The sequence below is a fragment of the Mustela putorius genome, unplaced genomic scaffold (assembly GCF_011764305.1).
Source record: "Mustela putorius furo isolate JIRA1106 unplaced genomic scaffold, ASM1176430v1.1 tig00000905_pilon_pilon_pilon, whole genome shotgun sequence".
NCBI lineage: Eukaryota > Metazoa > Chordata > Mammalia > Carnivora > Mustelidae > Mustela > Mustela putorius.
This window is the reverse complement of record NW_025421511.1, coordinates 387,814-415,294: the sequence shown is the minus strand read 5'-3', so window position 1 is coordinate 415,294 and position 27,481 is coordinate 387,814. Positions and strand designations below refer to the sequence as shown.

Below are 27,481 nucleotides of genomic sequence, written 5' to 3'. Positions count from 1 at the left end.
ATTTTTCTGCATGCATATTTCTACATGTTTTGTTATTTTGAATATTTAAGGATTTCACTTCTTTGGTGCTACTGTAAATAACACTTTTAGTACTTTAAATTCCAATCATTCATTGCTTTTATATATGTAAGCAGTTGATTTTGTATAGTTACATTATATTTTGCTTCATATATAATCTCCATGCTTTTGCATCAATATATGGGAGAGTCGGCTCTATTTCAGTTAGAATTTCCAGATTTAAGTAAGTCCTACCCTTAGAATTTCTAAAATTGTGGAACTGATTAATCTGGATACTGAATTTCTTTTTTTTTTAAATGTTTTCTTTAAGCATATTTTATTTCTTTTAATTTAAAATACATTTTATTTAACCCCCCAAATATATAAAGTAAAATATCTGCCAACATGTGATTAAAGTAAAAATTATTGGGCGCCTAGGTGGCTGTGAGTTAAGCCTATGCCTTTGGCTCTGCCCACCCCTCTGCCTGCTTGTGATCTCTCTCTCTGTCAATAAATAAATAAAATCTTTTTTAAAAATGTAAAAATTATTAATGAAATATTTTACATTCTCTCTCTTTTTTTGGTACTCGGGCTTTAAGTTCCTTTTTCTTTTATTCAGTTAGCCACTGTATAGTACATTATTAGTTGTTTTTTTTTTTTAAAGACTTTATTTATTTATTTGACAGACAGAGATCGCAAGCAGACAGAGAGGACGAGAGAGAGAGAGAGAGAGAGAGAGAGAGAGAGAAAGCCGGCTCCCTGTTGAGCAAAATCCCGATGCGGGGCTCGATCCCAGGACTCTAAGATCATGACCTGAGCCGAAGGCAGAGGCTCACTGATCCACCCAGGTGCCCCTACATCATTAGTTTCTGATGTAGTGTTCCATGATTCATTAGTTACGTATAACACCCAGGGCTCATTACAACACGTGCGGTCATTAATACCCTTCACCCTGGATACTGAATTTCTGTGATTTAGGAGAATCTACCACAGGGGTTTCCCGGTCCCTTAAATGAGCACAAAGGTTCCTGCGCTGCGCTGTGCCCTAGTGGCCGGCAGGGGGCGCGCCAACCCGTCTTTTCTTTTGCTGCGCCTTAGACCGGCGTGGAACGCATGCGCGTCGCGTCCGTTTGCCCCAGACGCCGCGTGTGCACGAGAGCCGGAGCGACGTTCCCTCGTGACAGACGGCGGCGGCGACGGTGCGGACGACGAGGGCCCGCGTCTTCGGTGAGTGACAGCCCCGCGCGGCCCGGACTGCTGGGAGGGGGCTTCGCCCGGCCGCTGCGGGATGGTTTTTCACGAACGGTGAGGAAGGAGCTCGTTGTCCGCCCTGCCCCGAGTGCCTGACCCTTTCCCGTGTGGTGTTTCAGCGGGACGTGTTTTACCCGCGCGCCCGCGCCCGGAGGCGCTTCGGGGCGACGGTGCGGCCTGTGGTGGTCACGGTCCCGGGCTGGGGAGTGTTTCCGGGGGAGCCCTGAGGCAGGCAGCGGGAGGGACACCTGCGGGGCGGGGCGGGCTGCCGGGTGCGCGCGTGGTTCTTCGCGTTCTGGCCGCCCGCGTGCCCGGGCGCGGCCCCGCAGAGGGGACACCTGCCGCGAAGCCGCCGGGTCGGTGCGTTTCGAGCCGCGGCGTTACATGAAGTGTTAGGACTGTGAGAGCGCGTGGGTCGCCGAGACCCCCGGAGGGGAAGGCTGTGACGGGCGTAGCCGGAGGGGCGCCTGGCCGGGGTCCGCCTTGATCCGCGGCCACGCCAAGCCGGCTCTGCCTGCGCGTGCTGCGCTCCGGGCGCTCGTGAGCTTCGTAGAAGGCGCCAGTCAACGGGCCGCTGGCGTTTGGGGGGGCGGCGTGACGCCCCGAGGTCCTGGGAGTGGTGGCGGCGCACTCGGTAGTGACGGCGTCCCGCGCGGGGTTCGCCGGCTCTCTGGGCGCTGGCGAGGAGGGCGGAAACGGTCTTCGGCGCGTGCTGCTTTCGTTCCGCCGAGGAAAGCGCCTGCTACGCTGTCGTTGAGATGCCGCGTCTTCCCTGCGTGCCGGTGGACTCCGTGCGTCCGAACCAACAGCCCCAGCGAGCTTTGTCGTAGACTTTTTAAGCTGTTGCTAAAGTTAGAATAGCCCGCACAGTTAGGAAGAACCAGTCGAAGATCCTCCAGCCTTTTCCGAATTCCAGAAACTAACCTAAAGTCTGTCCTGATTAGAGCAGGACCTTGCCGATAGATTAGACAGAGGTAAATGGGGCAGAATTAAGGGTCTGAAAAATAGACCCACTCCAATAGCTGAATTTTGCCGTTGGAGCAGAGGCAGTGCAGCGGCGCGCAACGACTGTTTGACCCTGTGGAAAACAACAGAATTCACCGCACACCAAAACTTATTTTCATAAACTCAAAAGTAAAATGCAAAATTAAAAAAAAATTTTTTTTTGTAGAGATCTGGATATATCTTCTTACAACTCGGGCTAATTTTGTGGGTGTTGGAGTGGTCTGGATGATAGGCGGCTCATCTCAGGGGACCGGTTTAAATAGGGTCCCCTACTCCTCCGCCATCTTGCCCCCATCAAAACTTTAAAAATTGTAGAAAAAAAAGTAAGAAAGTATCTTCTTGAATTTGGGTGTAGAGATAAGTTTTGTATATATGACCAAGAGCAAGATTTATGAAAGAGAAAAATTAATTTGATGAATTCCATTGCAGTTAAAATGTGACTCTGCAGAAGATACTGCTAAGAAAATAAAAAGACTTCTGCAGATAGGCATCTTTGCAGAAGATATATCAGAGAAAAGATCTGTGTGGAAAATATGGTAAAGGGGCGCCTGGGGGCTCAGTGGGTTAAAGCCTCTGCCTTCAGCTTGGGTCATGATCCCAGGGTCCTGGGATTGAGCTCAGCAGGGAGCCTGCTTCCTCATCTCTCTCTGCCTGCTTCTCTGCCTACTTGGGATCTATGTCTGACAAACGAATAAATAAATCTTTTTTTTTTTTTTTTTTTAAGAAAATATGGTAAGGACTTATAAAATCTAACAAAGTTTTAAAAAAATGTAAAAATGTAAACGATCTGAAGAGAGACACAAAAGATAGCAGATTAACATACAAAAAGATCCTCAGCATCACTTGCTATTAAGGAAAAGCAAATTACATGAGACACCACTTAATACTACCCATTAGGATGGGGCTAAAATTTAGAAAAATTGGCAAAACATTTTGCTAATTAGCATGGAGAACCACAAGGACCTCTAATAGGGATGAATATGGCACAGACACTCTAGAAGGCGGTCTGGCAGTTTCTTACAATGCAAGCATAGTCTCATTGTACCCATAATAATCGTACTTCTGGATATTACCCATCTGGACCAAAAACTTATGCCCACACCAGAAGCAGCACACAAATATTTATAGCAACTTTATCATGATGGCCCCAAACTGGAAGGAACCAAGATGTTCTTCAGTAGGTGAATATATAACCAAAACCAAAGTTTATAACCATGAAATGGAATTTGGTCCAGCAGTGAAAAACAGTGAACTATTTAGACATGGATGAATATTACACACACATTTCTGAGAAGAAGCCAGTCTGAAAATGATACATAATATTTGATTTCTTTATGTGTGATCTAGGAGAAAATACAAAATTATAGCAATGTTTAATAGATCAGTAGTTACCAGGGGTCTGTGAAAGGAGGATATCGAATAAGTGAAACATTCTGTGTGATACTTTAATGGTGGATACATGCCACAATACATTTTCAAATGCCATACAGGTTTTTTTATTGTGTTATGTTAGTCACCATAAAGTACATCATTTTGATGTAGTGTTCCAAGATTCGTTGTTTATGTAGAATACCCAGTGGTCCATGCAATACATAACCTCCTTAATACCCACCACCAGGCTCACCCATCCTCCCAAATCCATCCCCTCTAAAATCCTCAGTTTGTTTCTGAGTCCACAGTCTCATGGTTTGTCTTCCCCTCCAATTTCCCCCAATTCACTTTTCCTTTCCTTCTCCTAATGTCATCCATGTTATTCCTTATGCTCCACAAGTAAGTGAAACTATATGATAATTGACTTTCTCTGCTTGACTTATTTCACTCAGCATCATCTCCTCCAGTCCCATCCAGGTTGATGCAGAAGCTGGGTATTCATCCTTTCTAGTGGCTGAGTAATATTCCATTGTATATATGGACCACATCTTCTTTATCCAGTTGCCTGCTGGATAAAGAGTGGCTCTTTCCACAGTTTGGAAAATGTTGTGGGGACATTGCCACTATGAACACTGGGGTGCATGTGGCCCTTTCTTTTCACTACATCTGTATCTGTTTTCCAAAGTGGCTGTACCAACGTTGAGTTCCCACCAACAGTGTGAGAGGGTTTCCCCTTTCTCCACAATCTCTCCAACATTTGTCCTTTCTTGCCTTGTCAATTTTGACGATTCTAACTGGTATAAGGTGGTATCTCAGTGTGGTTTTGATCTGAATTTCCCTGATGGCTAATGATGCTGAACATTTTTTTCATGTGTCTGTTAGCTATATGTATGTCTTCTTTGGAGAAGTGTCTGTTTGTGTTTTCTACCCATTTTTTGACTTGATTATTTGTTTTTTTGGGTGTTGAGTTTGAGAAGTCCTTTATAGATCTTGGATACCAGCCCTTTATCTGTTATGTCATTTGCAAATATCTTCTCACATTCCGTGGGTTGCCTCTTTGTTTTGTTGACTGTTTCCTTTGCTGTATAGAAGATTTTGATCTTGATGAAGTCCCAAAACTTCATTTTCACTTTTATTTGCCTTGCCTTTGGAGCCTTGTCTTGAAAGATGTTGCTGTGGCCAAAGTCAAAGACATTATTGCTTATGTTCTCCTCCAGGATTTTGATAGATTCCTGTCTCATATTGAGGTCTTTCATCTATTTTGAGTTTATTTTTGTGTATGGTGTAAGAGAATGGCGAGTTTCATTCTTCCATACATAGCTGTCTAATTCTCCCAGCACCATTTATTGAGGAGACTTTTTTCCACTGGATATTTTTTCCTGCTTTGTTGAAGATTTTTTTTTTTTAAGATTAATTTATTGATTTGACAGAGAGAGATCACAAGTAGGCAGAGAGGCAGGCAGAGAGAGAGGGAGAAGCAGGCTCCCCACTGAGCAGAGACCCTGATGTGGGGCTCAGTCCCAGGACCCTGAGACCATGACCTGAGCCAAAGGCAGAGGCTTAACCCACTGAGCCACCCAGGTGCCCCTGTCGAAGATTTTTGACCATAGAGTTGAGGGTCCATATCTGGGCTCTCTACTCTGTTCTATTGGTCTATGTGTCTGTTTTTGTGCCAGTACCACACTGTCTTGGTGATCACAGCTTTATAATAAAGTTTGAAATCAAGCAACATGATGCCCCCAGTTTTGTTTTTCTTTTTCAGTGTTTCCTTGGTGATTCAGGATCGTTTCTGGTTCCATACAAATTTTACGATTCTTTGTTCCAACACTTTGAAATACGCCACTGATATTTTGATCAGGATGACATTGAAAGTATAGATTGTTCTGGACAGCATAGACATTTTAACAATGTTTATTCTTCCAGTCCATGAGTATGAATATTTTTCCATCATTTTGTGTCTTCTTCAGTTTCTTTCATGAGTGTTCTGTAGTTCTGTAGTTTATCTCTTTGGTTAGGTTTATTCCAAGTTATCCTATGGGTTTTGGTGCTGTTATAAATGGAATTGATTCTCTAATTGTTCTTTCTACAGTTTCATTATTAGAGTACAAGAGAGCAAGAGATTTCTGTGCATTGATTTTTATCCTGCCACATTGCTGAATTGCTGTATGAATTCTAATAATTTGGGGGTGGAGTCTTTTGGGTTTTGCACATAAAGTGTCATGTCATCTGTGGAGAGAATGAGTTTGACTTCTTATTTGCCAATTTGAATACCTCTTTTGTTTTTCTTGTTGTCTGATTGCTGTTGCTAAGACTTCTAGTACTATGTTGAAAACAGTGGCAAGAGAGGGCATCCTTGTGTTCCTTATCTCAGTGGGAAGGCTCTCAACTTTTCTCCATTGAGAATGATATGCACTGTGGGTTTTTCATAGATGAATTTTATAAAGTTGAAGAATGTTCCCTCTATTCATATACTTTGAAGAGCTTTAATCAGGAAAGGATGCTATATTTTGTCAAATGCTTTTCCTCCATCAATTGAGAGGACCATATGGTTCTTCTCTCTTCTCTTACTGATTTGTTCTATCACATTGACTGATTTGTGAATGTTAAACCACCCTTGCATAATGGGGATAAATCCCACCTGGTCATGGTAGATCATCTTTTTAGTGTACTGTTGGATCCTGTTGGCTAGGATCCTATTGAGAATCGTGGCATCAATATTCATCAGGGATATTGGTCTGAAATTCTCCTTTTTGATGGGGTCTTTGCCTGGTTTGGGGATCAAAGTAATGTTTGCTTCATAGAAAGAGTCTGGAACCTTTCTTCTGTCTCTATTTTTTGAAACTGCTTCGGGAGAATAAGTATTATTTCTTCTTTGAATGTTTGGTAGAATTCCCCCAGGGAATCCATTAGGTCTTGGACTCCTGTTTTTTGGGATGCTTTTGATCACTGCTTTAATCTCATTACTGGTTATTGGTCTGTTCAGTTTGTCAATTTCTTCTTGTTTCAGTCTTGGAAGTTTATGGGTTTCCAGGAATGCATCTATTTCTTCTAGGGTGCTTAACTTATTGGCATATAACTGTTGATAATAATTTCTGATGATTGTTTCTATTTCATTGGTGTTAGTTTTGATCTGTCCCTGTCATTCATAATGTTATTGATTGGGGTCCTTTCTCATTGCTTTTGGATAAGTCTGGCCAGTGGTTTATCGATCTTAATTCTTTTTTTTTTTAAAGGAATTAATTTTTTTTAAGATTTCTATATTTTTTTTAAGATTCTATTTATTTATTTGACAGACAGAGATCACAGGTAGGCAGAGAGGCAGGCAGAGAGAGAGGAAGGGAAGCAGGCTCCCCGCTGAGCAGAGAGCCCAATGCGGGGCTCCATTCCAGGACCCTGGGATCATGACCTGAGCTGAAGGCAGAGGCTTTAACCCACTGAGCCACCCTTATTAATTCTTGCAAAGAACCATCTTCTAGTTTTGTTGGTATTGTTCTACTGTATCTCTGGTTTCTAACTCATTGATCTCTGCTCTAATCTTTTTTTTTTTTTTTAAGATTTTTTAAAAAAAAATTTATTTGACAGACAGAGAGCACCAGTAGGCAGAGAGGCAGGCAGAGGTGGGGGGGGGGAAGCAGGCTCCCCGCCAAAACAGAGAGCCTGATGTGGGACTCAATCCCAGGTCCCTGGGATCACGACCTGAGCTAAAGGCAGCGGCTCAACCCACTGAGCCACCCAGGCGTCCTCTCTGCTCTAATCTTAATTATTTCCCTTCTTGTGCATGGGGTTGGCTTAATTTGTTGTTGATTCTCCTGTTCTTTAAAGTGTAAAGAAAGTTTGTGTGTTTGGGATTTTTCTTTTTTTTTTTTTTGAGTGAGGCTTGTATTTCCCCCTTAGGACTGCCTTTGCCATATCCTATAGGTTTTATTTTTTTTTTTTAAAGATTTTATTTATTTATTTGACAGAGAGAAATTACAAGTACACTGAGAGGCAGGCAGAGAGAGAGAGAAGGAAGCAGGCTCCCTGCTGAGCAGAGAGCCCGATGCGGGACTCGATCCCAGGACCCTGAGATCATGACCTGAGCCGAAGGCAGCGGCTTAACCCACTGAGCCACCCAGGCGCCCCTGCCATATCCTATAGGTTTTAGACTGATGTTTTTTTATTCTCATTGTTTTCCATGAATTGTTTAAGTTCTTCTTTGATTTCCTGGTTGATCCAAACATTCTTGAGCAGGATGGTCTGTAGCTTCCAAGTGTTTGAATTCCTTCCAAACTCTTTCTTGTGATTGAGTTCTAGTTTCAAAGCATTGTGGTGTGAGAATATGCAGGGAATAATATTAATCTTTTGGTATTGGTTGAGCCCTGATTTGTGGCCCAGTATGTGGTCTGTTCTGGAGAAAGTTCCATGTGCATTCAAGAAGAATGAGTATTCTGCTGTTTTAGGGTGGAATGCTCTGTATATATCTATGAGGTCCAGCTGGTCTGGTGTGTCATTCAAAGCTCTTGTTTCTTTGTTGATTTTCTGTTTAGATGATCTGTCTGTTGCTGAGAGTGCCATGTTAAGATCCCCTACAGTTAATGTATTCTTATCATTATGACTCTATTTCAATTAACAGTTGGCTTATGTAGTTGGTGCTCCCATATTGGGGGCATAAATATTTACAATTGTTAGATCTTCTTGTTGGATAGACCTTTTAAGAATGATGTGGTGTCCATCTGTATCTTTGACTACAGTCTTTAGCTTAAAATCTAATTTATCTGATGTGAGAATCACTATCCCAGCTTTCTTTTGAGGCCTGTTGGCATGAAAGATGGTTCTCCATCTCTTCATTTTCAGTCTAGATGTATCATTAAGTTCAAAATTCATCTCTTGTAGCATATGGATGGGTCCTGTCTTTTTATCCAGTTTGCAACCTTGTACTGTTTTATAGTGACATTTAGGCTGTTCACATTGAAAGGGATTATTGAAATATAAGTTTTTATTGTCATCATGTTCCTTGTGAAGTCCTGTTTGTATAAATTGTCTCTGTGCGAGTGGGCACTAGCTGTGGCCATCCTGGGACCATGGGCTTAGGTCCGTGCCCACTCCCAGCGATTGTCCCTTAAATCCCTTTGTTCTTTTTGAGTGCTGTTGATCAGTCTCCAAACCAATGTTGGTCCCCAAGCACAAGGCACTTTCATATTGGGATATTATTTTCCAGTGGGTCACTTCTGGTGGCTCCTTCCTCCTTCTGTTTATCCTCCAGTATCAATCTGCACACTCCCATCTCTTCTGTACCTCTCCACTGATGATCCTCTGCCCCTGAAGAGATCCAGAATGTATAATTGTACATCTCAGGCTGATTTCATGGGTGTTCAGAGTACCCTGGTAGATACTTAGCTCAGTTCGGGGGACTGATTGAAATAGGGTCTCCTACCTCTGCCACCTTGCTTCTCCTCCGCTGTACAGTTTTTACAGCAAAAATAGTAAATATTAATGAATTAAATTTAAAAATAATCACTTGGGAGGTAGATGAATCCCAAGATGAAATAATGTTATAGTATAGTATTTAAAAGTATGAAACAAAGAAAAACTATAGGTGGAGGAAAAAAGGGGATGACCTAAGTATCTTGGAATAACTGGGATTATAAAACCAAAACCAAAAGGAACTGTTAGATAAACAGTGTATTCTATTTGATAAGGTTCTTCTCTAGGGAGGTACTAGTTAGCAATTCTGAAACCATTATACATGTGAATTGGAATTTAACAATTAATAATAAAAAAAAAAGGATGGCAGATAGCAGGAGCCAGGTATCTTGCTGTTAGAGTGGGAAATTAGAGATAAGCAAGGAAAGAAAGTTAAAATAATCCATGTTGGATACATCACTATGAACTAGTGTTTAGCTTAGTATAGATACTGTTTTCATAAGCAGTATCTATAGTTAGGTGTATATACAAAGATTGGAATAAGCACACACACTTATACTTCCTTACAGTGTCAGCATGGTCAAGAAGCAAACCCCAGTAGCAGTGAGCACATTTAGCTCTAGAACCTGGGTTTTTAATCCTGTTCTCCAATAAGATGAACCAGGACTCCTTGCAGAAATGGCTGATACTAGGACAGGGCAGGAATTATTTGACAACCATGGAGAATGTTGAGTTTCCAAAAAGGAAGTTACAAAATAAAACAAAACATAAAATATGGATGGGATTATGTCAAAGGAAAACACAAGCCAAATAAAAGATCTCCTCATGCCACAGTTGGAAAACAACAAAATAGAGTTGAATTCTAATTCAATGTATAAAATAAATATATACGGATTGATATTGATGTGAATGCATGAATGGGAAAGAATAGATATTACTTATATGGAAAACACCCCAGATAATTGATTTAGATACTCATCATCTTAAGGTGGAACATAATTTTGCACTTCTTAAATGTGGGCTGTGATGTTCTTTCAAAGAGAATGAGCAGTACAAAGAGTGGTACACAAGTAAAGTCAGCGGAGAAATGTGACGAACACTACTAAGTCATCTTGAGAGCATGTAGCCTTGCTATAAAGTCATGAAAATGGCAATTTATCTCTGTTATCTTCCTCTCAAAACCAAAAGACCACAGTCATTTTAATCATGGAGGAAAAAGTCAAATATACCTTTATGGTAATTCTAAAGAATCATAATCATCAAAATCATCAAAACAAGAAAATCTGAGAAAATGTCATAGCCAAAGAGGAGCCTAAGGAGACATGAATAAATGTGGTATACTGGATGGGAATCTGAACAGTGACAGTAAAATCACAGAAATCTGACCAAAGTATGGAATTAGTTAATGACATATTAATTTATAAATTACATCAAATATGGCAAGATGAAATAAGAGGGGATACTGGGCCTCAGGTATATGGCAAATATCTGTGTATTTTCCCAAATTTTCTTTAAATTTAGTCTGAATAAAATCTGTTCCAAATTAAAAGTTTATTAAAAACACCATTATAATTTTGTAACACATACATGTTTGATTACTTCTACTATTAACTACTCATAATGACTGTGTACTAGTCATACTCTTTTTTATTTAGAAGCATTTTGACACAGATGAGTAATACAGACTGATATGTAATTGTGTATTACATATGATATATATATTTGGTTCTTGTATGGTCGAGTTTATATGTCTGCCCTCTAAAAATAGCTTTTCTGGGGTGCCTCAGTGGCTCAGTGGGTTAAGCCTCTGCCTTCAGCTCAGATCTCAAGTGTTCTGGGATCAAGCACCGCATCAGGCTTTCTGCTCTGTGGGGAACCTGCTTCCCCCTCCTGCTCTCCTGGCCTTTCTACCTACTTGTGATCTCTCTCTCTCTGTCAAATTAAAAAAAAAAAAAAAATGAGTGGGCTCCTGGATGGCTCAGTGGATTAAAGCCTCTGCCTTCGGCTCAGGTCATGATCTCAGGGTCCTGGGATCGAGCCCTGCATGGGGCTCTCTGCTCAGTGGCAAGCCTGCTTCCCCCCCTCCCTCACTCTGCCTGCCTCTCTGCCTACTTGTGATCTCTCTCTGTCAAATAAATAAATAAAATCTTAAAAAAAATTTTTTAAATAAAAATAGCTTTTCTGATGAGGGGCAGTATTCAGACTTTAAATTTCTCTGTCAAATCTTGGCTCAACATTTTCAAAAACTCGTTTCGGCTTCCTCACTCCAAAGACTCTTTGGAGTGTTTTTATTTGTATTTGTTTCCATACAGTTTTAGCACAAATACATTGAACTAAGAGAAAATTGCCAGAGTTTGTAAGAATGTAAACAGAGCTTAGCACCATGAAGATTTGATGCCTTTTCATAAAGCCATGAAAATCCCAGACTGTTTTGTAAGAGCTATCAGATGTTGCTATTTTCTGGGAAAAAAAGTATACCTCACAGCATTATTGGAGGCCCAACTCTAGGAATACTTATGAATATAGTTGGCCTTACAAGTTATAATATCGATATAGCTAATAGAGTTAGTGATCACAAAAGATTTGCATGTTATGTGTAGCAAAATTTAAATGAGATTTCTGATTAGGAAATAATATTAGACCTAAATACTATTAAGAATATATGAATGCATGCTTTTTCCATTGTACAGTAGAAGTCACTGCTTATGAACAAATGTTAGATTATAAGTTATGTTCGTATAAACAATCATAAAATATGAACAATCATAAAATAGAAGAATTATTTGTTGACTTATACGGAAGATGAAACTGGATATGATCTAGCTTAAGATACTATTAATAAATTGTTGATAGATGATTTTGATATAAAAGTGCATCTGGCCGAGCCATGACCATGGAACAATTCTGTCAGATGTATAAAAGGGTAGAAGCTATTATCTACCTTGTCTACCTCCTGCCCCCATGATTATGGAAGATCTGTGCTTTGCTCAAGTCATAATTTGTGTGCAAAATTTTTCTGTGTTTAAGTTGGATAGTCGTCTTAAATATTGTGCAGAGGTGACAGGTATACATTTTTTGTGTGTCAAATCAGTGAGCAGATGCATATTCTTATGTCTTTTCTAAAGACTTATAAACATATGAGAATACCCATTGGGCATCAATTCTAATGCAGTCACAGCACTTCCCACGTGAATTAATGATATCAGTCAAATGGCATTTATCAAATGCATGTTTTAATACATATATAAAAATATATCCTAAGTTACATAGGTAATAAAGCAACACATGATGGTACTATAAATTTCTTTGCAACTAATCACTGTAGTATGGTATTTTGAGCACTGTGGAAATATTTAATAAAACTTTCCAAGGAAATATCTTGATTTTTTTTAAATATCAAATATTGAGTTCTTATATACCAGCCTCGTTTGTAAATGCAGTACATGATTTAATTCATTCTCACAAAAAAACCTATGAAATATTACCCACAATTAACAAATGGTAAAAATGAGTTGCTCAAAGTCACACATTTCCTCAGTGGTAGAGGGATAGTCTTCAGACAGTGCAGTCTAGTTTCAGAGTGTGCTCCTATAACTACTGCTTTGTGCTGCTGCTTCTCAAGATAAGATCTAGATACAGCACCCACCAGACTCTGTGGTCAAGGGCAATTCTGTTTATCACTGCATCCTGAGCTCTGAGACCAATGCCTGGTAAATTTCATGTACAGAGGAGGGTTTTTGTTTTTTTTGTTTTTTTTTAAGATTTTATTTATTTATTTGACAGAGATCACAAGTAGGCAGAGAGGCAGGCAGAGAGAGAGGAGGAAGCAAGCTCCCTGCTGACCAGAGAGCCCAATGTGGGGCTCGATTCCAGAACCTGGGATCATGACCTGAGCTGAAGGCAGAGGCTTTAACCCACTGAGCCACCCAGGTGCCCCTCATGTACAGAGTCTTAATTGAAAAAATGAAAATTCAACCAGGATTCTCTAGAGAAGTGATGTGGTGAAATTAAACCTGTAACAGAGATATGAAAACCAAGTATTGTAAAAGGTCTTAGACAGGACCTTGGGCTGAAAGAATTAAGACAGGTTTTATGAAGGAGTGACATGTGAACAGTGTTTGAAACCTATTAGCCACAAGGATATTTGTGGTATAGAAAACAGCTTTGCCAAAGCTCCAAGTCTCGAATTGAGTTCTGTTGCTGGGTGTTAGTGAAATACGACAGGAGAAAACTGGAAAGTCCCTCTGGGAGTTTGTATTCTAGTTCTGGAAATGAAGGTAACTAAAATATAGACTAGGTTTAGGGTCATACTAAATTTTTGTCCTGGTAAAGCAAAAACAAATCAAAAACCAAAACCCCAGCAGCAGAGTATTTCTCATTCTTACAGACCATAGATTAAAGTTTATCCCAGAGAAATGCATGCTAATTCTTTCTACATTGTAGTTTGTCTAGAACATAAAGGTAGGGGCATTTAAAAATGCTATACATGATAATGGGAATTGTTTCAAAAAACAAAACAGTTGGGTGCTTCAGGTAGTAATAAAATGAAAATGAATGTTTCAGGTAAAAGTGTCCAGAATTTGTTTGGATGCAACAACATATTTATCTATTTTTAGTAAGATCTTTTAGAGAGCATAAGTAAGTCAAAATCTTGAAATGACAGGAGAAACCACTGAACTAGGAAAACAAAAATTGCAAAAGTAAGTTGGAGAATGAGCTATTGATAGTTTAGATAATTGGGGGAATACTTAATGAAGAAAAAAGTTTTACTTAATTTCAATAAACAGCATTGTGGTGTTTTAGCTTACCCACCTACCATGCCACACTGCCCAGCTCTGTGGGCCCACATTCCTGGTGCAGGGTAACACAAAGGTTCTCAGAGAATTGTGGTTGTGTATTCTGACCTCTTTGGGGACTCTAAGACAGACAGATGGGAGTTTTCCTTTGTTTCAACTTTCTCAGAACTTTCTAGGGGCTGAAGGGCCCCCTGGGTAGCACCGTCAAGAGCATTTCAGTGAAATAAACTAGTAGCTTCTGTCTGGAGAAGGGATCAACCAGAGGAGCCAGAGTCAGGCAGGCAGACCACAAAGCCTGAGAAGGAAGATGCTGATACATAACTGAGGGACGAAGGGCACTGAAAATCTGTGCGCTGGGCAGCCAGAAGGCCATTCTGATGCCCACAGCTGGACATGAAAATACTGGAGAGCACCGTGTGAGTTCGCCTTCAGCGCTAGAGCAACAGCCAGTGAAGGGAAGCCTTGGAGCAGAGTGCCAGCAGGGGCCAGTCTGCAGTGACTCACAGGGGATTGCTCTGGCTCCAGGCACTGCAGGAGCTCTCTCTCAAATCACAAAGGGATCACTAAGCTAAAAGAACAGACTTCAGGGCCACATGCAACAAAGAGTTGTTACAAAAAGTTGAGAAAAGTCATTAAACAAGTACAACCCTCATAACATAGCAGCATAGATGTGGGGAAGGCAGGAGCATCTGATTTCCAGAGATACATTCTAATATTTAAGATCTCCAGTACTCAACAACAACAAAAAATTGAGCCATATAAAGAAAGAAGAAACACTTCTTCACACCCCACTCACGGGGAAAGAAAATTGAACAGTCATGGTCTCTGAGAAGCACTGACCTTGGACTTCCTACTTAGACAAAGGCTTTAAACTTAGCAGTTCAGTGATGCTCAAAGAACTGAAGAAAACAATGTTTCACTAAATGGATTGCTTCAGTAAAGAGATAGAAATTATAAAATGGAATCAAATAGAAATTCTGGAGCTGAAAAGTACAACCAAAATAAAAAAATAAATAAAAGGTTGCAACATTGGATTTGAGCAGGCAAAAGAAATAACTGGTGAGTAGGAAGAAAAATCTATTGAAATTATCAAGTACTTTATAAATGATCCAAAGATTTTACATCTTCACAGCAGACCAGGCCCATGAGCTTTAAGTCCACCAGTGCCAAACTCACATTTTTACACTGAATTGTTTTAAACAGCTGAAATTAGCAGATTTTTAACCATACAGAGCTTACATTTTGTGCATACTGTGGCATTGTACCCATGATCTGCTAGCCATAAAGGTAAACTGTGGACTGTGCAAGTCTCTAAGCTGCTGCTAGCCACCACAGACTCCCCATCTGTGACTAACGCTTCCATCTGGACGGTGAAGACCCCTTTCCCCCATGAACTCCCTTTCCATTCTCCCCTTCTGGATGGGGGCCCCACACTGTTGCCTCTGGAAGGAGTGAACTTGTGTGGGACTTCCCTTTACAGCAAGCTGTCAGTGTCACTCAAACAAAGCTGGTTGTGTGGGTCTGTCACCTCATAGTCCTCTAAATTTTCTTTTATCTGCCATGAAATCCCTTGATCTTAGTACAACTGCTCAGTGCACTTACAGCCCTAAGTCAGGGAAGATAAAACCCGCTACGACATGGCCTCCTCTGAAAAGGGTGTGTGTGCATCGATCTTAGGGGTCCCAACACTAGCACAGGCCCCACCCCCAGCAGGCCCCAAGTCAGTTCTTCCCTTGTTGGAGACATACTGGGGCAAAGGGTGTGTGAGTCCTGGCTGAGCCACCAGATAGTTCTCAAAATTTAGTTGAGCCCCAGGATTCCACTTAAAAACAACTATAGCATAGAGATAAGTTACATATTGTTGTAAGCAGATCAGATATAATAATAGAGAGTGGTATATTCACATTTCAAGTTAATTTGTAAAATATTTGCAAAAACAAAGCACCTGTTATGTGTATGCAGTACCAACTCATTAGTTTTCACAATACTTTTTTTTAAGTTTTCACAGCAACTCTTAAGATGTAGGGACTAAGCGTATTTACGTTTTAGAATTGAGGAAATGAGTTAGAAAGTTTCAGTAACGAGATCTAATTGGCTGTAATGGTGGGAATTACAACCCATGTTTGTCTCCAGCGTCTGAATTTATTATTTTTTTTAAGATTTTATTTATTTATTTGACTGAGAGAGAGAGAGATCACAAGTAGGCAGAGCAGCAGGTAGAGAGGTGGGGGAAGCAGGCTCCCCGCTGAGCAGAGAGCCTGATGCGGGGCTCAATCCCAGGACCCTGAGATCATGACCTAAACCGAAGGCAGAGGCTTAACCCACTGAGCCACCCAGGCGCCACCCCCTACCCCCAAGTCTGAACTTCTGATCCCTCTTTTGTTCCCTTCAACTCTTGCTCACACCTCCGTGTCCCCACCTGATCATGGACCCTGCCTCTCCAGCGAAGGTGTCAAGATGCTGGATATTGACTGTTCGTTGTCCTCACCTATGACTTGACTCACCCTGGCTACACAGCAGAATCACTTGTGGATATATTTTTTTAAATGATGTATCAGTTCTATCCAGAGATGTGCTCATTTAATTGGTCTCAGGGTAAGATTATGGACTGTGTCAGCTTGGGAAGAGAACAGATCAGCTGGGTTGTCGCTAAAGAACAACTCCCTCTGTGATTTAGGTCCAGTATTGGGGTTTGTTGAAGGGGAATCCATTTCCAAGCCCTGGGACCAAAGCCAGGGAGACTGCCTTTGTGAGAATTTTTATTTTGTTTGGAGAAGAATAGATTAAGTTAATTATAAGGGCTTAATGTGATGTCTGATAGGGGGTTTTATCATTCTGGAGTTTTCTTTGCAGGACTGTTGTGGGGGTACATAGCAGTGGCTCTGTTCGGGGAACAGGAAGGCACATAATTCAGAACTCACTTGAGTAAGATCTAAGATGTGGTCATTGGATGAACTCCTGCCCTCAAAGAAGCTTCATGGAAAAACTCTAAGGAATGTTCTTGGTCTGGAAAGACCGAGTTTCCCCGGGGCATAGGAGGGCTGGAGCAGCCTCATGGTTTACACTAGTATCTGGGATACTGTGCTTGTGGTTCTACTAAAAGGTGTGATTCTACCTCCAGGCTCATAGCAAAATGAGTGAGCTGTCAGTTGGGGTGATGCTAGCTGATGGTGGGAAGTTGGAACAGTGGAGCTGATCTCTGTTAGAGGAAAAGGACACTGTCTTGTTGAGTCTCTAATCTACATACCAAGGAGTGTAGGCTCAAACCCATGTGTTCACAGCTGCATAGAGAAAACCAGAACCTCAACAACAGATTTTTCAGCAACAGAGTTTATTAATTAAGTATTTACAGGAAATAATGTATTGAAAAAGTTTTACCTTTTAGAAAATTCTGTATTTGATATGCTTAGATCAACTTTACCTTTTTGTATTTATATGCCACATTTTCCCCATGAATAGTTATTTTTCTCAAAATCCTGAATTACTGGTTACATTGTATGTTAAAGGCTCTAATTTTAGAGGTTTTTCCCTAGACTTAGTTTCCTGCTACGAAATCTGCCTGAAGTTCCCGCCACTGTGGTTTCCTGACTGCCATCTCCTCAGGTAAGAAGCTTAATGTTGGCTGAGAAATAAGTGATCACTGACACTGAGTGCTGTATATAGTCTGAATCTTCACACGTGCCCCAAATGCCTTTCTATGAACAAAGGGTCTCTCCTTTCTCACTGCAATATGAATGATTTGTTATTTCTCAAGAGCATTCATCCTCTTACATCTTGTGTTAGTGTTTATTCAGACTTCACTGAGTTTTCTTGTGGGCGCCACACCTGGTACCTGGCTGCGCGCCATCCCCAGTGCCCAGTGTGCAGACCCATAATGTGTTTCAGGTTGAGACAGAGTGAGTCCTCTTTCATCCTTCATGGTTTTGCTGCACAGTTGTCACACCCGGGGATTTCTTCCATTTAAGCTGGTGTATGTCACATGAGGAAGCATGACTGAGGAATCTTCTACGTTGATTAGTTTCTTCAATGGGCAAGTCCCTTAGAGGTGTGTTTAAATGTTAACGCTATGGTTGAAGTCTCACCCACGTTCACTACATTTATAATATGATGTTATCTAAGGTCAGAATATTTACTGAAGGCATTTATAATTTTCTCTCCATTGTGGGTTCCCTCGTGTCGTCTAAGAGCAGAACACTGACTGAAGGATTTCCCACAAAGATGACATTCATACGGTTTTTCTCCAGTGTGAGTTCTTTCATGTCGTCTGAGGGCAGAACATTTACTGAAGGCTTTCCCACACAGGTGACACTCATATGGCTGCTCTCCAGTGTGTGTTCTCTCATGCTGTCTGAGGTTGGAGGACTGACTGAAGGCTTTCCCACATAGATGACATTCATACGGTTTCTCTCCAGTATGAGTTAGATTGTGTTTTCTAAGGTCTGAGCTTTGAATAAAGGCATTCCCACAGATATGGCATTCATATGGTTTCTCTCCAGTGTGAGTCATCTCATGTCTCCTAAGGCTTGAGCAATTACTGAAGGCTTTTCCACACAGATGGCACTCACATGATTTACCTCTGGTGTGAATTTGCTTATGTTGATTAAGGTATGACTGGTCACTAAGGGATTTTGGACACTGTTTACTGATACAAGGTGTCTTTTCTGTGTGAGTTAACAAATGTTGACTCAACATGAAGCCATGAGTGAAATCTTCTTCCAAATCTTTATATTCAAAGGGATCCTCTGCAGTAAGAGATTCCTGCTTTTGGGAAAGAGATAAAAGGTTGTTAAAGTTGGCCTACATATCCATACATTCACTTTTCTACACAGAAATCCTAAATTAACCACTCAGTGATAGTCTCCAGTTAAAATCTTGCCAGTGTTACTTGCATACACACAATGTGTTTGTTATTCCCCTGTCTACGTAAAGATTTTTTCTTTTGTAGCATCCCAACTATAGAGCTTATAGATTATGTTTCAAAGACTGGGTATATCATCAGTGTTTATGGTTTGGGGGCTCAGATTAATTTCTTCACTAAATTCAAACTAGCCAAAACTTTTTGCTCAAAAAAAAAAAAAAAATTTAATCCCAACTTAGTATGAATTAGGTTATTGTGCTCAATTATTAACATCCTATTTTTAGGTCTTTCATTTGGATGACCAGGGTTACTACTCAGGAAACTTACCACTGGCATGATTGCAGATGTGTCCTTCCTGTTGATACGTTGTGTGGCTATAATTTCTTGTTCTTTAAAGGCATTTCCCCTGCCTGAAATAATTGAAAACAAAACAAATAGAATGGCAGTAGGGTAATGAAAATGTTGAAAAGCACCAAGACCCATGTGAGTATGTTTCAAAAACTGGCACTTTGATGGGGCAAATATGTCAAATGAAGGAATACTCTAGGAATACTAATTCACAAAGATTTTCAGGATTGAATTATGAAAAAATTCTAATGACGGCAGATTGGGTAGGGAAAGAGAAGAGAAACCTTCAAAGGGGAATATTAGGGTAGGAGTTACTGTGTGAAAGTTTAACTTCATTTAAGTATATGAATATGCTTTCCCCAAAGCCAAAAGAAACACTGGCAAGAGGAAATATGAATTGTGATCGACAAATGCAAGGAATAAGGACAACATTGGAAAAATTTTGCCCCAGTGTTGTTCTCCACATTTTAGAAACTCACTCACTTGACAAAATCTTCAGTTGGTATTTCCAATAACATACAGTGAGTGGGCACCTCCTCATACTGAAGCACAGGTCCCTGCAGCTCACCTGGGCTCTGGCCTTGGAGAAATCCGGTTCCTTCACTCCGCAGCTCTTGTCCTTGCTCCAACTGGAAAATCAAATCTGATTTGCAATGCTGATATCCTGTTCATTGAAAAAAGGTACGTGGATTTTTTATTCTGTACTACTAAAAGTCCTCTCCTTCCCCAAGGCTAATCATCATTGAGTCCAGGACAGGCAACTGAAGAAGAATAAGGAGAACACAAGAACTTGGATAGAAAAACACAAATCCAAATATGTGTCAAAAATGGTGAAGTCCTTCTGGATGGTGGTGTCCATGCCCAAATTTAAAGACAGAATGCAGAATCCTCAGTCTTTTCAGAAATGGAGAAATTACATGTCTCCACAGTGGGTTCAATATTACTTTTAAACAGACACCAAATAAGCTCAACAAGAGAAATCAAAGTTCTATTTTTGTCATTGGTCTAGTTTCAACCCTTGAAATAATGACTATGGGAGAATATTTAGAAAATGTTTAAATTGTTTATGCATTCAGAAATACTGAATTCCCATTTCTGCTCTGGTTGTTAGAGACTGAGTAGTAACAAAGACATTAAACTGTGGTCAAAAGTATATTCTGGTGGTGTGACACACTAACTGTAGTAAAATATAAAGAACTTTCTTTCAAGTAAGGTCTATGAAAGATTCAGGGTAGAGAGTGGAGTGGGTATGCGGATATGCAGAAGCTGTTCCAGTTCTTGCTGAATGACCAACTACCTTCCCACCCACCCATCTATCTAAGGGTATGCATTGGCAGACTCACCTAGGGAAACGAGATGACGTATATTTTCCAGCATGACATCCCTGAACAGCTTTCGCTGGGATATGTCCAGCAGGGCCCACTCTTCCTTGGTGAAGTCTATAGCTACATCTTCAAATGTCACTGATTCCTAAAACATCACGGATATTCTGTTTTAGACAGAGCATTCCCTACCGGCGTCCAGAGCAGGAGGGTTGCGCTGACAGCACTGAGGAAGAGGGTGGAGGAGCGGGCTGTGCAGAGAGCTCAAACTAAGTCTAGGGCTCCTGTCGTTCGTTCTCGGTGCAGAACTGGCATCTGCCTTTCAGATACATTACAGAGATATAGTCTGAACTAATAAAACTTGACTGTAAAGGAGTATCACATGAAGTGTAATATTACATAGCCTGGATTTATTTTATTTTATTTTATTTTTTTTAAGCAACTGGTAATTATGGGGGCACCTGGCTGGATCACTCAGTAGAGCCCGCAACTCTTGATCTCTGGGTCATGAGCTCAGGTCCCAGGTTGGGTGTACAGCCTACTTATTAAAATAAACACATGAAGTCTAAAACAAAAACTGGTAATTATATCAGACATGATTACAAAATTGGCACCTGAAAATTCATATCTAAAACTCACTTTCTGATTAACTTCAAGTAACTTTACAGACTCAGTATAAGGCAAACAATAACCATGACTTGCCACTTTTATTTATTTATTTTTTTAAAGATTTTATTTATTTATTTGACAGACAGAGATCACAAGTAGGCAGAGAGAGAAGGAGAAGCAGGCTCCCTGCTGAGCAGAGAGCCCGACACGGGACTTGATCCCAGAACCCTGAGATCATGACCCGAGCCAAAGGCAGAGAGTTTAACCCACTGAGCCACCCAGGCGCCCGACTTGCCACTTTTAAATCATGACCTAATTCCCACAGATGAACCTTTAATGTCCTGTTAGGAGTACTGAAAGACCCAATGAACTAATGTATGAAGTTTTTCCTAAGTAAACATGTATTAAATACAAGCCATTAGTCATTAAAATATCCGAGAACCTTGAAACCATCTCTAGCATTCTTCAGAAATGAACACGTTTCATGGAGAACTTGGTATACACAGTGTAGTCTTGCTCAACTCTGCAGGCTCAGGTGTTCATAATAAGGTGTAAGGTCACCACAGGAGGTTCAGCAGCACAAGCCAGGAACCTCTGAGACAGCTGTACTGAAGGGCAGTGCTGGCCTGACCGTTCCTGTGTTATGAGGACTCCTAATTTTCTCTGGACCTTCAACACCAGTCTCCTCTGTCTTGTCCCTCTGCTAAAGGAGAACAGAAGCGTCTTGAAAGGTTTTGCTTTATGTGGTTTTTAACAAAGTTTCTGCAAGATCTTAAATTTTACTCTACTATATGCCCTTCTCCTGAATATACAGCCACAATACTCCCTATACACTAAGTACAGTTATCAAACATGAAAAAGGTTAATTACAAAAAGGTAAAATATATGAACAGGGGCAAGAATGATAATGAAAATTTAGTTATCTTTTTAAGAAGTTTCCAAAAGTGCAAATATATTCTCTTTAAACTTTAAAATTTAAACTCTTTAAACTTTAAAATTGGAAAAATAGGAATGATTCCTCATGCCCTTTGTGGCCTCAACTTCTCTTGTGCTCCCTTCAGCAGTCCACAGGCCTCACCCAGCACCTGAAACACTGGACTCGGGGGAAGCACCTCCCGATCGGACCACGGTGTCTCCCCCTTGCTCATCTCTTCAACCCCAACCCTTTAGGAAAGGATCCTTAGAGCCAACACTATGACCAATGGGTGGATTATTTCCCAATAAGGATATGGACTGGGTTAGAGAAAGCAAACTTCTTTCTTCTTTTCAGTAAATGCACAGGCTTAATGGAGGCTGGGATAAACTAGTGTGATACTATGTTACTAGTTATTGAGTTTCTGAATCATTATAACCATCCTAGAGTCCCAGGGAAATTTCACTGAAGCTCAGATCCCTGAGGATTTCCCAACTGCAAGTGAACGTTTAAGCCAATAAAATTCGCCCATCTGATGGCCGTAGGGTGTTATTTCAGCAGAAAGAGGCTTCCCTACTCACCAGTGGCTGCATTGTCAGTAACTCAGTTGCCAGGTGTCTTTCTCTGGGTTTTCACTCTCAGACAGTCCAAGCACTAAGCAGGCAAAGCTGAGGATGGAGAAAGAAGCCATGAGATCGCAGTCCTATGCCCAATTTCCAGTCTCACCTGTCATGAAGCTCCAAACCTTACCTGGGTGTGACCCCCAGCTTAACCAACAAACATGCAGTGCAGCCTACCAGAAATGAAGAGGACTTGCTTCCTCTCCCATGTTCAAAAGTAAGACAAAAAAAAAAAAAAAAGACTAGGACTACAGGTGCTAATAAAAAACATACAAAAATATAATTACAGAGATTTTATGAGTAAAAACATCAAAAAGTATTGAGTTATTAATGAGCCCACAGCATCCAGAGTTATATAACTCCTCTCTGATTGCAAAGCTTAGAGATCCTAGACTCATGCCACATATTGATTTTTATCTCCATCTGTAGATAAACATGGAACTTCTCAGATTTCCTTATTCTCATATCCAAGCAGTGGTTCCCCAGCATCCCCAGGAGCCTTCTGGAGCCATCCTCCCTTCCTGCTGTCCCTCAGCTCTAACTTTTAGATCTGCTGCCCATGGACTTGGATGCCAAAAAAACCTATAAAGTCTATTTTATGATAGGGTTCATCAATTCAAGGACTTCTTCCATTTGGAGGGATCAGTGGCACTCATTCTGCAAGTCTAGTCCTTAAAAATGTCCTGCACCAGAACGGAGAAATAGATGAGTCATGATGTTCCTGTCACTTACTATCCAAATCCTTTATTTCAAGGTCATCCAGATAATACCGAAAGCCTATGGTTCAGGAGAAAATCTAGTTGCTCTGATTATTTTAATAAAGTGGTAACTGAAGTCCTTGAAATCCTGTTCTGTGTTAATCTTCAGTAGCTGTACTATGCCCGCATTTCATTATTACACACACACGTATGTATATGTACACACATTTACATATATACACACACAAATGTGTGAGACACACAGTGAGAAAGCATGTATAAACTGTCAACTCTCCCCTAAGACACCAATACTTAGATGTACTTCATAGGAAAGTTATGATAATGTGTCATAAACAAAGTAGGATTAACTCACCCATTTGTACCTGAGGTCCAGAAAAAGAAAAAAAAAAGAAATTTGTATCAAATGTGACCCCACTTCGATATTTATATGTATTCGTTTATTTAATTCTCACAATAAACCTGATTCTATTTACCAGTTTAACAAATGACATGAACAGAAGAGGTTCAAAAAACTTCAAAAATGTAACAAAGTTATATAGCTAGGAAATGACCTACTCATATTTTAATTTTGCTCTGTCTCCTATGAAAAATTCCTTAAGGATTACACACCACACCTAGGTTTTACCTGGAATATGGCATCACTTCTGACCTAAATCAGTAGCCCTACCATCATTACAATTTTTTCTCCTTACTTTTTCACAGAAATTACACCCCACACTCGGTTCTCTGTACATGGGAACCTCTGTGGACTGGCCACTTCTCAAACATCAGGCTTTCCCCCTCTTCATTTTTCCTGCCCACTTTAATCCACACTGACTCATTTCAACAGGCACCTACCAGAACCAGCACTTTCTATGTTCCCTGCACTATTAACCACTATTAACCACACTTCCCCTTCAAGATCTCGACAGCAGGGGATTCCAAGTACTTGCCTTTCCTGTGACTGTATCTGACACACATGGCTAAGAAGTTGATCCCTGCCTAAAAACAGAACTACTTCTCCTAGGGGTTTTCAAATTTTTCTGCCAAGTCTAAGTCATTCTTCCATGCTCCCATAAATATTTCAGATCTTCCCCATGCCTACTGATGCCACACATTCTCACCTTTCGAAAGGGGAGATTATTCCCTACTACACATACTGTGCTCGCTTGCCAAAGTTGCTGTAACAGAGTAGCACTCACTGAAGGGCTTAAACTATAGGAAATTATTTTCTCACAATTCTGGTGTCACCAGGATTGGTTTCTTCTAACCCCCGCACCCTCAGCCAACTTCGCTCACAGCCAGCCATCTTCTGTCTGTGACATAATTCCCTCTTCTTGCAAAGACACTAGTCAAACCAGATTAGGGCCGACCCTAATGCCCTCATCGTACCTTAACTGACAGTTTTAAGGCCCAATCTCCAAAAACACACTGAGGGTCAGGACTTCAACATTTGACTTTTGGGAACACAAAATTCAGTCTATAAGAGAGATGAATTATCTACGGTGACACACTAACTCAGTTTTTCATCCTAATATCTACAAATATTGCTACATTCATATCCACTGCTGACTCTTCTTTCCCATTAAATAGAAGTCGTGCTAACTCTAGGTCCAATGTCTCCAAATGAATTCCTTTTTCTCCTGTTTTGTTGAGAACTGTATTCCTGTTTATAAATTTCCTTTCCCAAAACCCTGTCCATCTCTCCACAATCAATCCCATCATTGAAGTTCATTATCTCTCATAACTTAAAGCAAAAATTTCCTCTGAACCTGTTCTCTCTCTCCAGTTGCTGCGCTTCTGTCCTCCTTTCAGAATCAAACTGAGTAAAAACACCAAAAAGTATTGAGTTATTAATGAGCCCACAGCATCCAGAGTTACTTAACTCCTCTCTGATTGCAAAGCTTAGAGATCCTAGACTCATGCCACATACTGATTTTTATCTCCATCTGTAGGTAAACATGGAACTTCTCAGATTTCCTTATTCTCATATCCAAGCAGTGGATATGTCCTTTGCTCACATCCTCCTCTCCCTTTAACTTAAAAGGCCACCACTGGTTATTTTATAAATACGTATTAACATCACTGATTGTCTCTGTCTCTCCAATAAATCTTTACCTGGAAACAGCGAGGAGTTAAACCTTGACCTCACTTTCAGAACTTCTTCCCCTCTATAATCAGTCCTCCCGCGTCCTCTGTGAAAAATTCCTCAGCCCTACTGGACTGTCTCAAGACTTAACGTGAGTGCCTGTTCTTTTATACCATGTCCTGGCAGGCTCACACGTTGCTTCAGTTGTTCCCGTTTTTTCTACTGTTGTCTCTAAACCGAAAGTGACCAATTTCTTATCTAGATTCCCATTTCTTAGAGACCATCTCTGTAAGGACCTATTTAGCAAAAGGCTTTCATTAAAGTTGAAACTGTCCCTGCTCCCCTTCCCCCAGGGGATTTACTTAAAAACAAGTCCCGGAAACCAGCTCCAGGAAACCAGCTCCAGGTAATGAAGCCCAGATACAAGGGTGGGTCAGGCCAGGTGGAGACCTCGGATCAGTGGGAGGTTGCATACTGTCTCCCTAGCTACCAAGGGGTATGGGCACCTGCCCTTTGGGAGCCTTTTTGGCGCCAATCCTAACCCAGGTGTGATAGGCTAGTTCAAATGTAAATTACAATTCAGTTGGTTGCCTGGCATCACTGTTTCCTGTGTGTGTTACAATCTCATTGGCCACCTGTGCGTGTGGCCAGGCCCAACCCCATGGCCTTTGCCCTTAAAAACTAGTCTGTGAAACAGAAGTGTTGCCCTCTCTTTAAGAGGTGCATCCTTGAACGTTCGTCTGATTCTTGATGCTTGGCGAAATAAAGCTTTGCTTGACCTTCACTTTATATCAGTCTCACTCCTTTAATCACGGACCCATTATTGGGGCATAACAATCTCTGCTTGCATAGTTACGCCGAAAATGAAGTACTTCTCAGGACAATAAGTCTATCCCACCAAATATAGGAATTATTCCTTTGTCTGAATCTTAGTGGCTGGCTGCATCTGAGTACGGACATTTTAAATGCCTTTACCAAACCAACAAACACACCAGTTTTCCTTCTAGCCCAGGCACTACTATCATTGTTTCCATTCCCATCCAAACTTCCTACCCCATACTCTTTCCACTCCAATTTCAGTTTAAATCTCCATTACACAGATATTTTCATTAAATTCCAACCAAAGTAAGTGTTTCCCCTGTAAAAACTACTATTTTTCCAGGTCACGCATGGAATTTGTTATAGATTTATTTTTATTTATGCTGTCCTCTAAGACCTAAATGCAGAAAAATCTACCTATGAATGGTAGAACTAGGCAAGTTTCCCTGTGACCACTACATCTGAATGATAAAAGAGAGAAATTCCATGTCCAGGATAAGAAACCTGCCCCCGAGTGCCTGCAGTCAGATAAACCATCACTTCCTGATTATGAATTCCTCCCTGAAATACAGGAGTCTGTCTTTCCTCATAAAAATTCTATCTAGTACTTACCCAAATCCAAACAGATGAAAAAGCGAATGAAGCCAACTCTTTGATGTGTAGCTACCACACAAAGGACCTCAGAGTTTCTTTCTCTACATAAATCACCCTTGTGATGATGATCTATGTTTATAAGCAGTTGATAACCTCATCAGTGACATAAATCAAAGGATACACCCTGGTCAGTCTGTATGCCAGTCAATATAAACCTAATCGAGCCAAGCCTTTCTAACAAAATCTTTTCTAATTAGGTAAATCCTATAGATGCAATTAAGGAAAACAGATGATACCCTTTCTGTCTAATGATATTTTTTTAGAGTTGTTTCAGGTTCATCACAAACTGAGCAGAAAATACAGACAGTTCCTATACACCTCCTATCCCCCCAAAAGAACAGCCTTCCCACTACCCGTATCCCACTCCAGACTGGAACATTTGTTAGAACTGATGAACCTACCCAGTTACATCATTATCACCCCAAGTCCTTGTTTACAGTACTGTTCACCCTTGGTGCTCTATCTTCTGGTGGTTTGAAATGTATAATGACATACATGCACCTTTACAATATCGTCAGAGTATTTTCACTGCTCTAAAAATCCTGTGCTCTGCCTAGTCATCCCTGCCCACCCCCTCAACCCCTGGCCACCACTGAATGTTTTATCGTCTTTTTCACTTTTCTAGAATGTCATAGTTGGGATCACACAGTATGTACTTTACAGACTGGCTTCTTTTACTTAGTAACAGGCATTTAAGGCTCCTCCATGTGTTTTCACTGGCTTGATAG

At 40.8% G+C, this 27,481-nt stretch overlaps 1 protein-coding gene and 1 long non-coding RNA gene across 2 annotated transcripts in view; one reads left to right on the top strand and one right to left on the bottom strand.

Moving 5' to 3' along the window:
- The first annotated feature begins 1,135 nt into the window (after window positions 1–1,135).
- Window positions 1,136–25,637, top strand: LOC123393624. Its single transcript, XR_006608440.1, has 4 exons — window positions 1,136–1,224; window positions 17,357–17,426; window positions 19,552–19,710; window positions 22,923–25,637. It is a non-coding gene; the product is annotated as an uncharacterized LOC123393624 (long non-coding RNA).
- Window positions 17,136–27,481, bottom strand: part of LOC101690924 (zinc finger protein 705A) — a 30,761-nt gene continuing 20,415 nt past the window's right edge. The window contains exons 4-8 of the mRNA XM_004775553.3: window positions 22,455–22,541; window positions 20,373–20,499; window positions 19,598–19,693; window positions 19,009–19,091; window positions 17,136–18,584 (exon numbers count right to left, since the gene is read on the bottom strand). Coding sequence (XP_004775610.1) covers window positions 17,934–18,584; window positions 19,009–19,091; window positions 19,598–19,693; window positions 20,373–20,499; window positions 22,455–22,466 — 969 coding nt within the window. The 5' untranslated portion in view covers window positions 22,467–22,541 and the 3' untranslated portion in view covers window positions 17,136–17,933. The remainder of the gene's footprint in view (window positions 18,585–19,008; window positions 19,092–19,597; window positions 19,694–20,372; window positions 20,500–22,454; window positions 22,542–27,481) is intronic.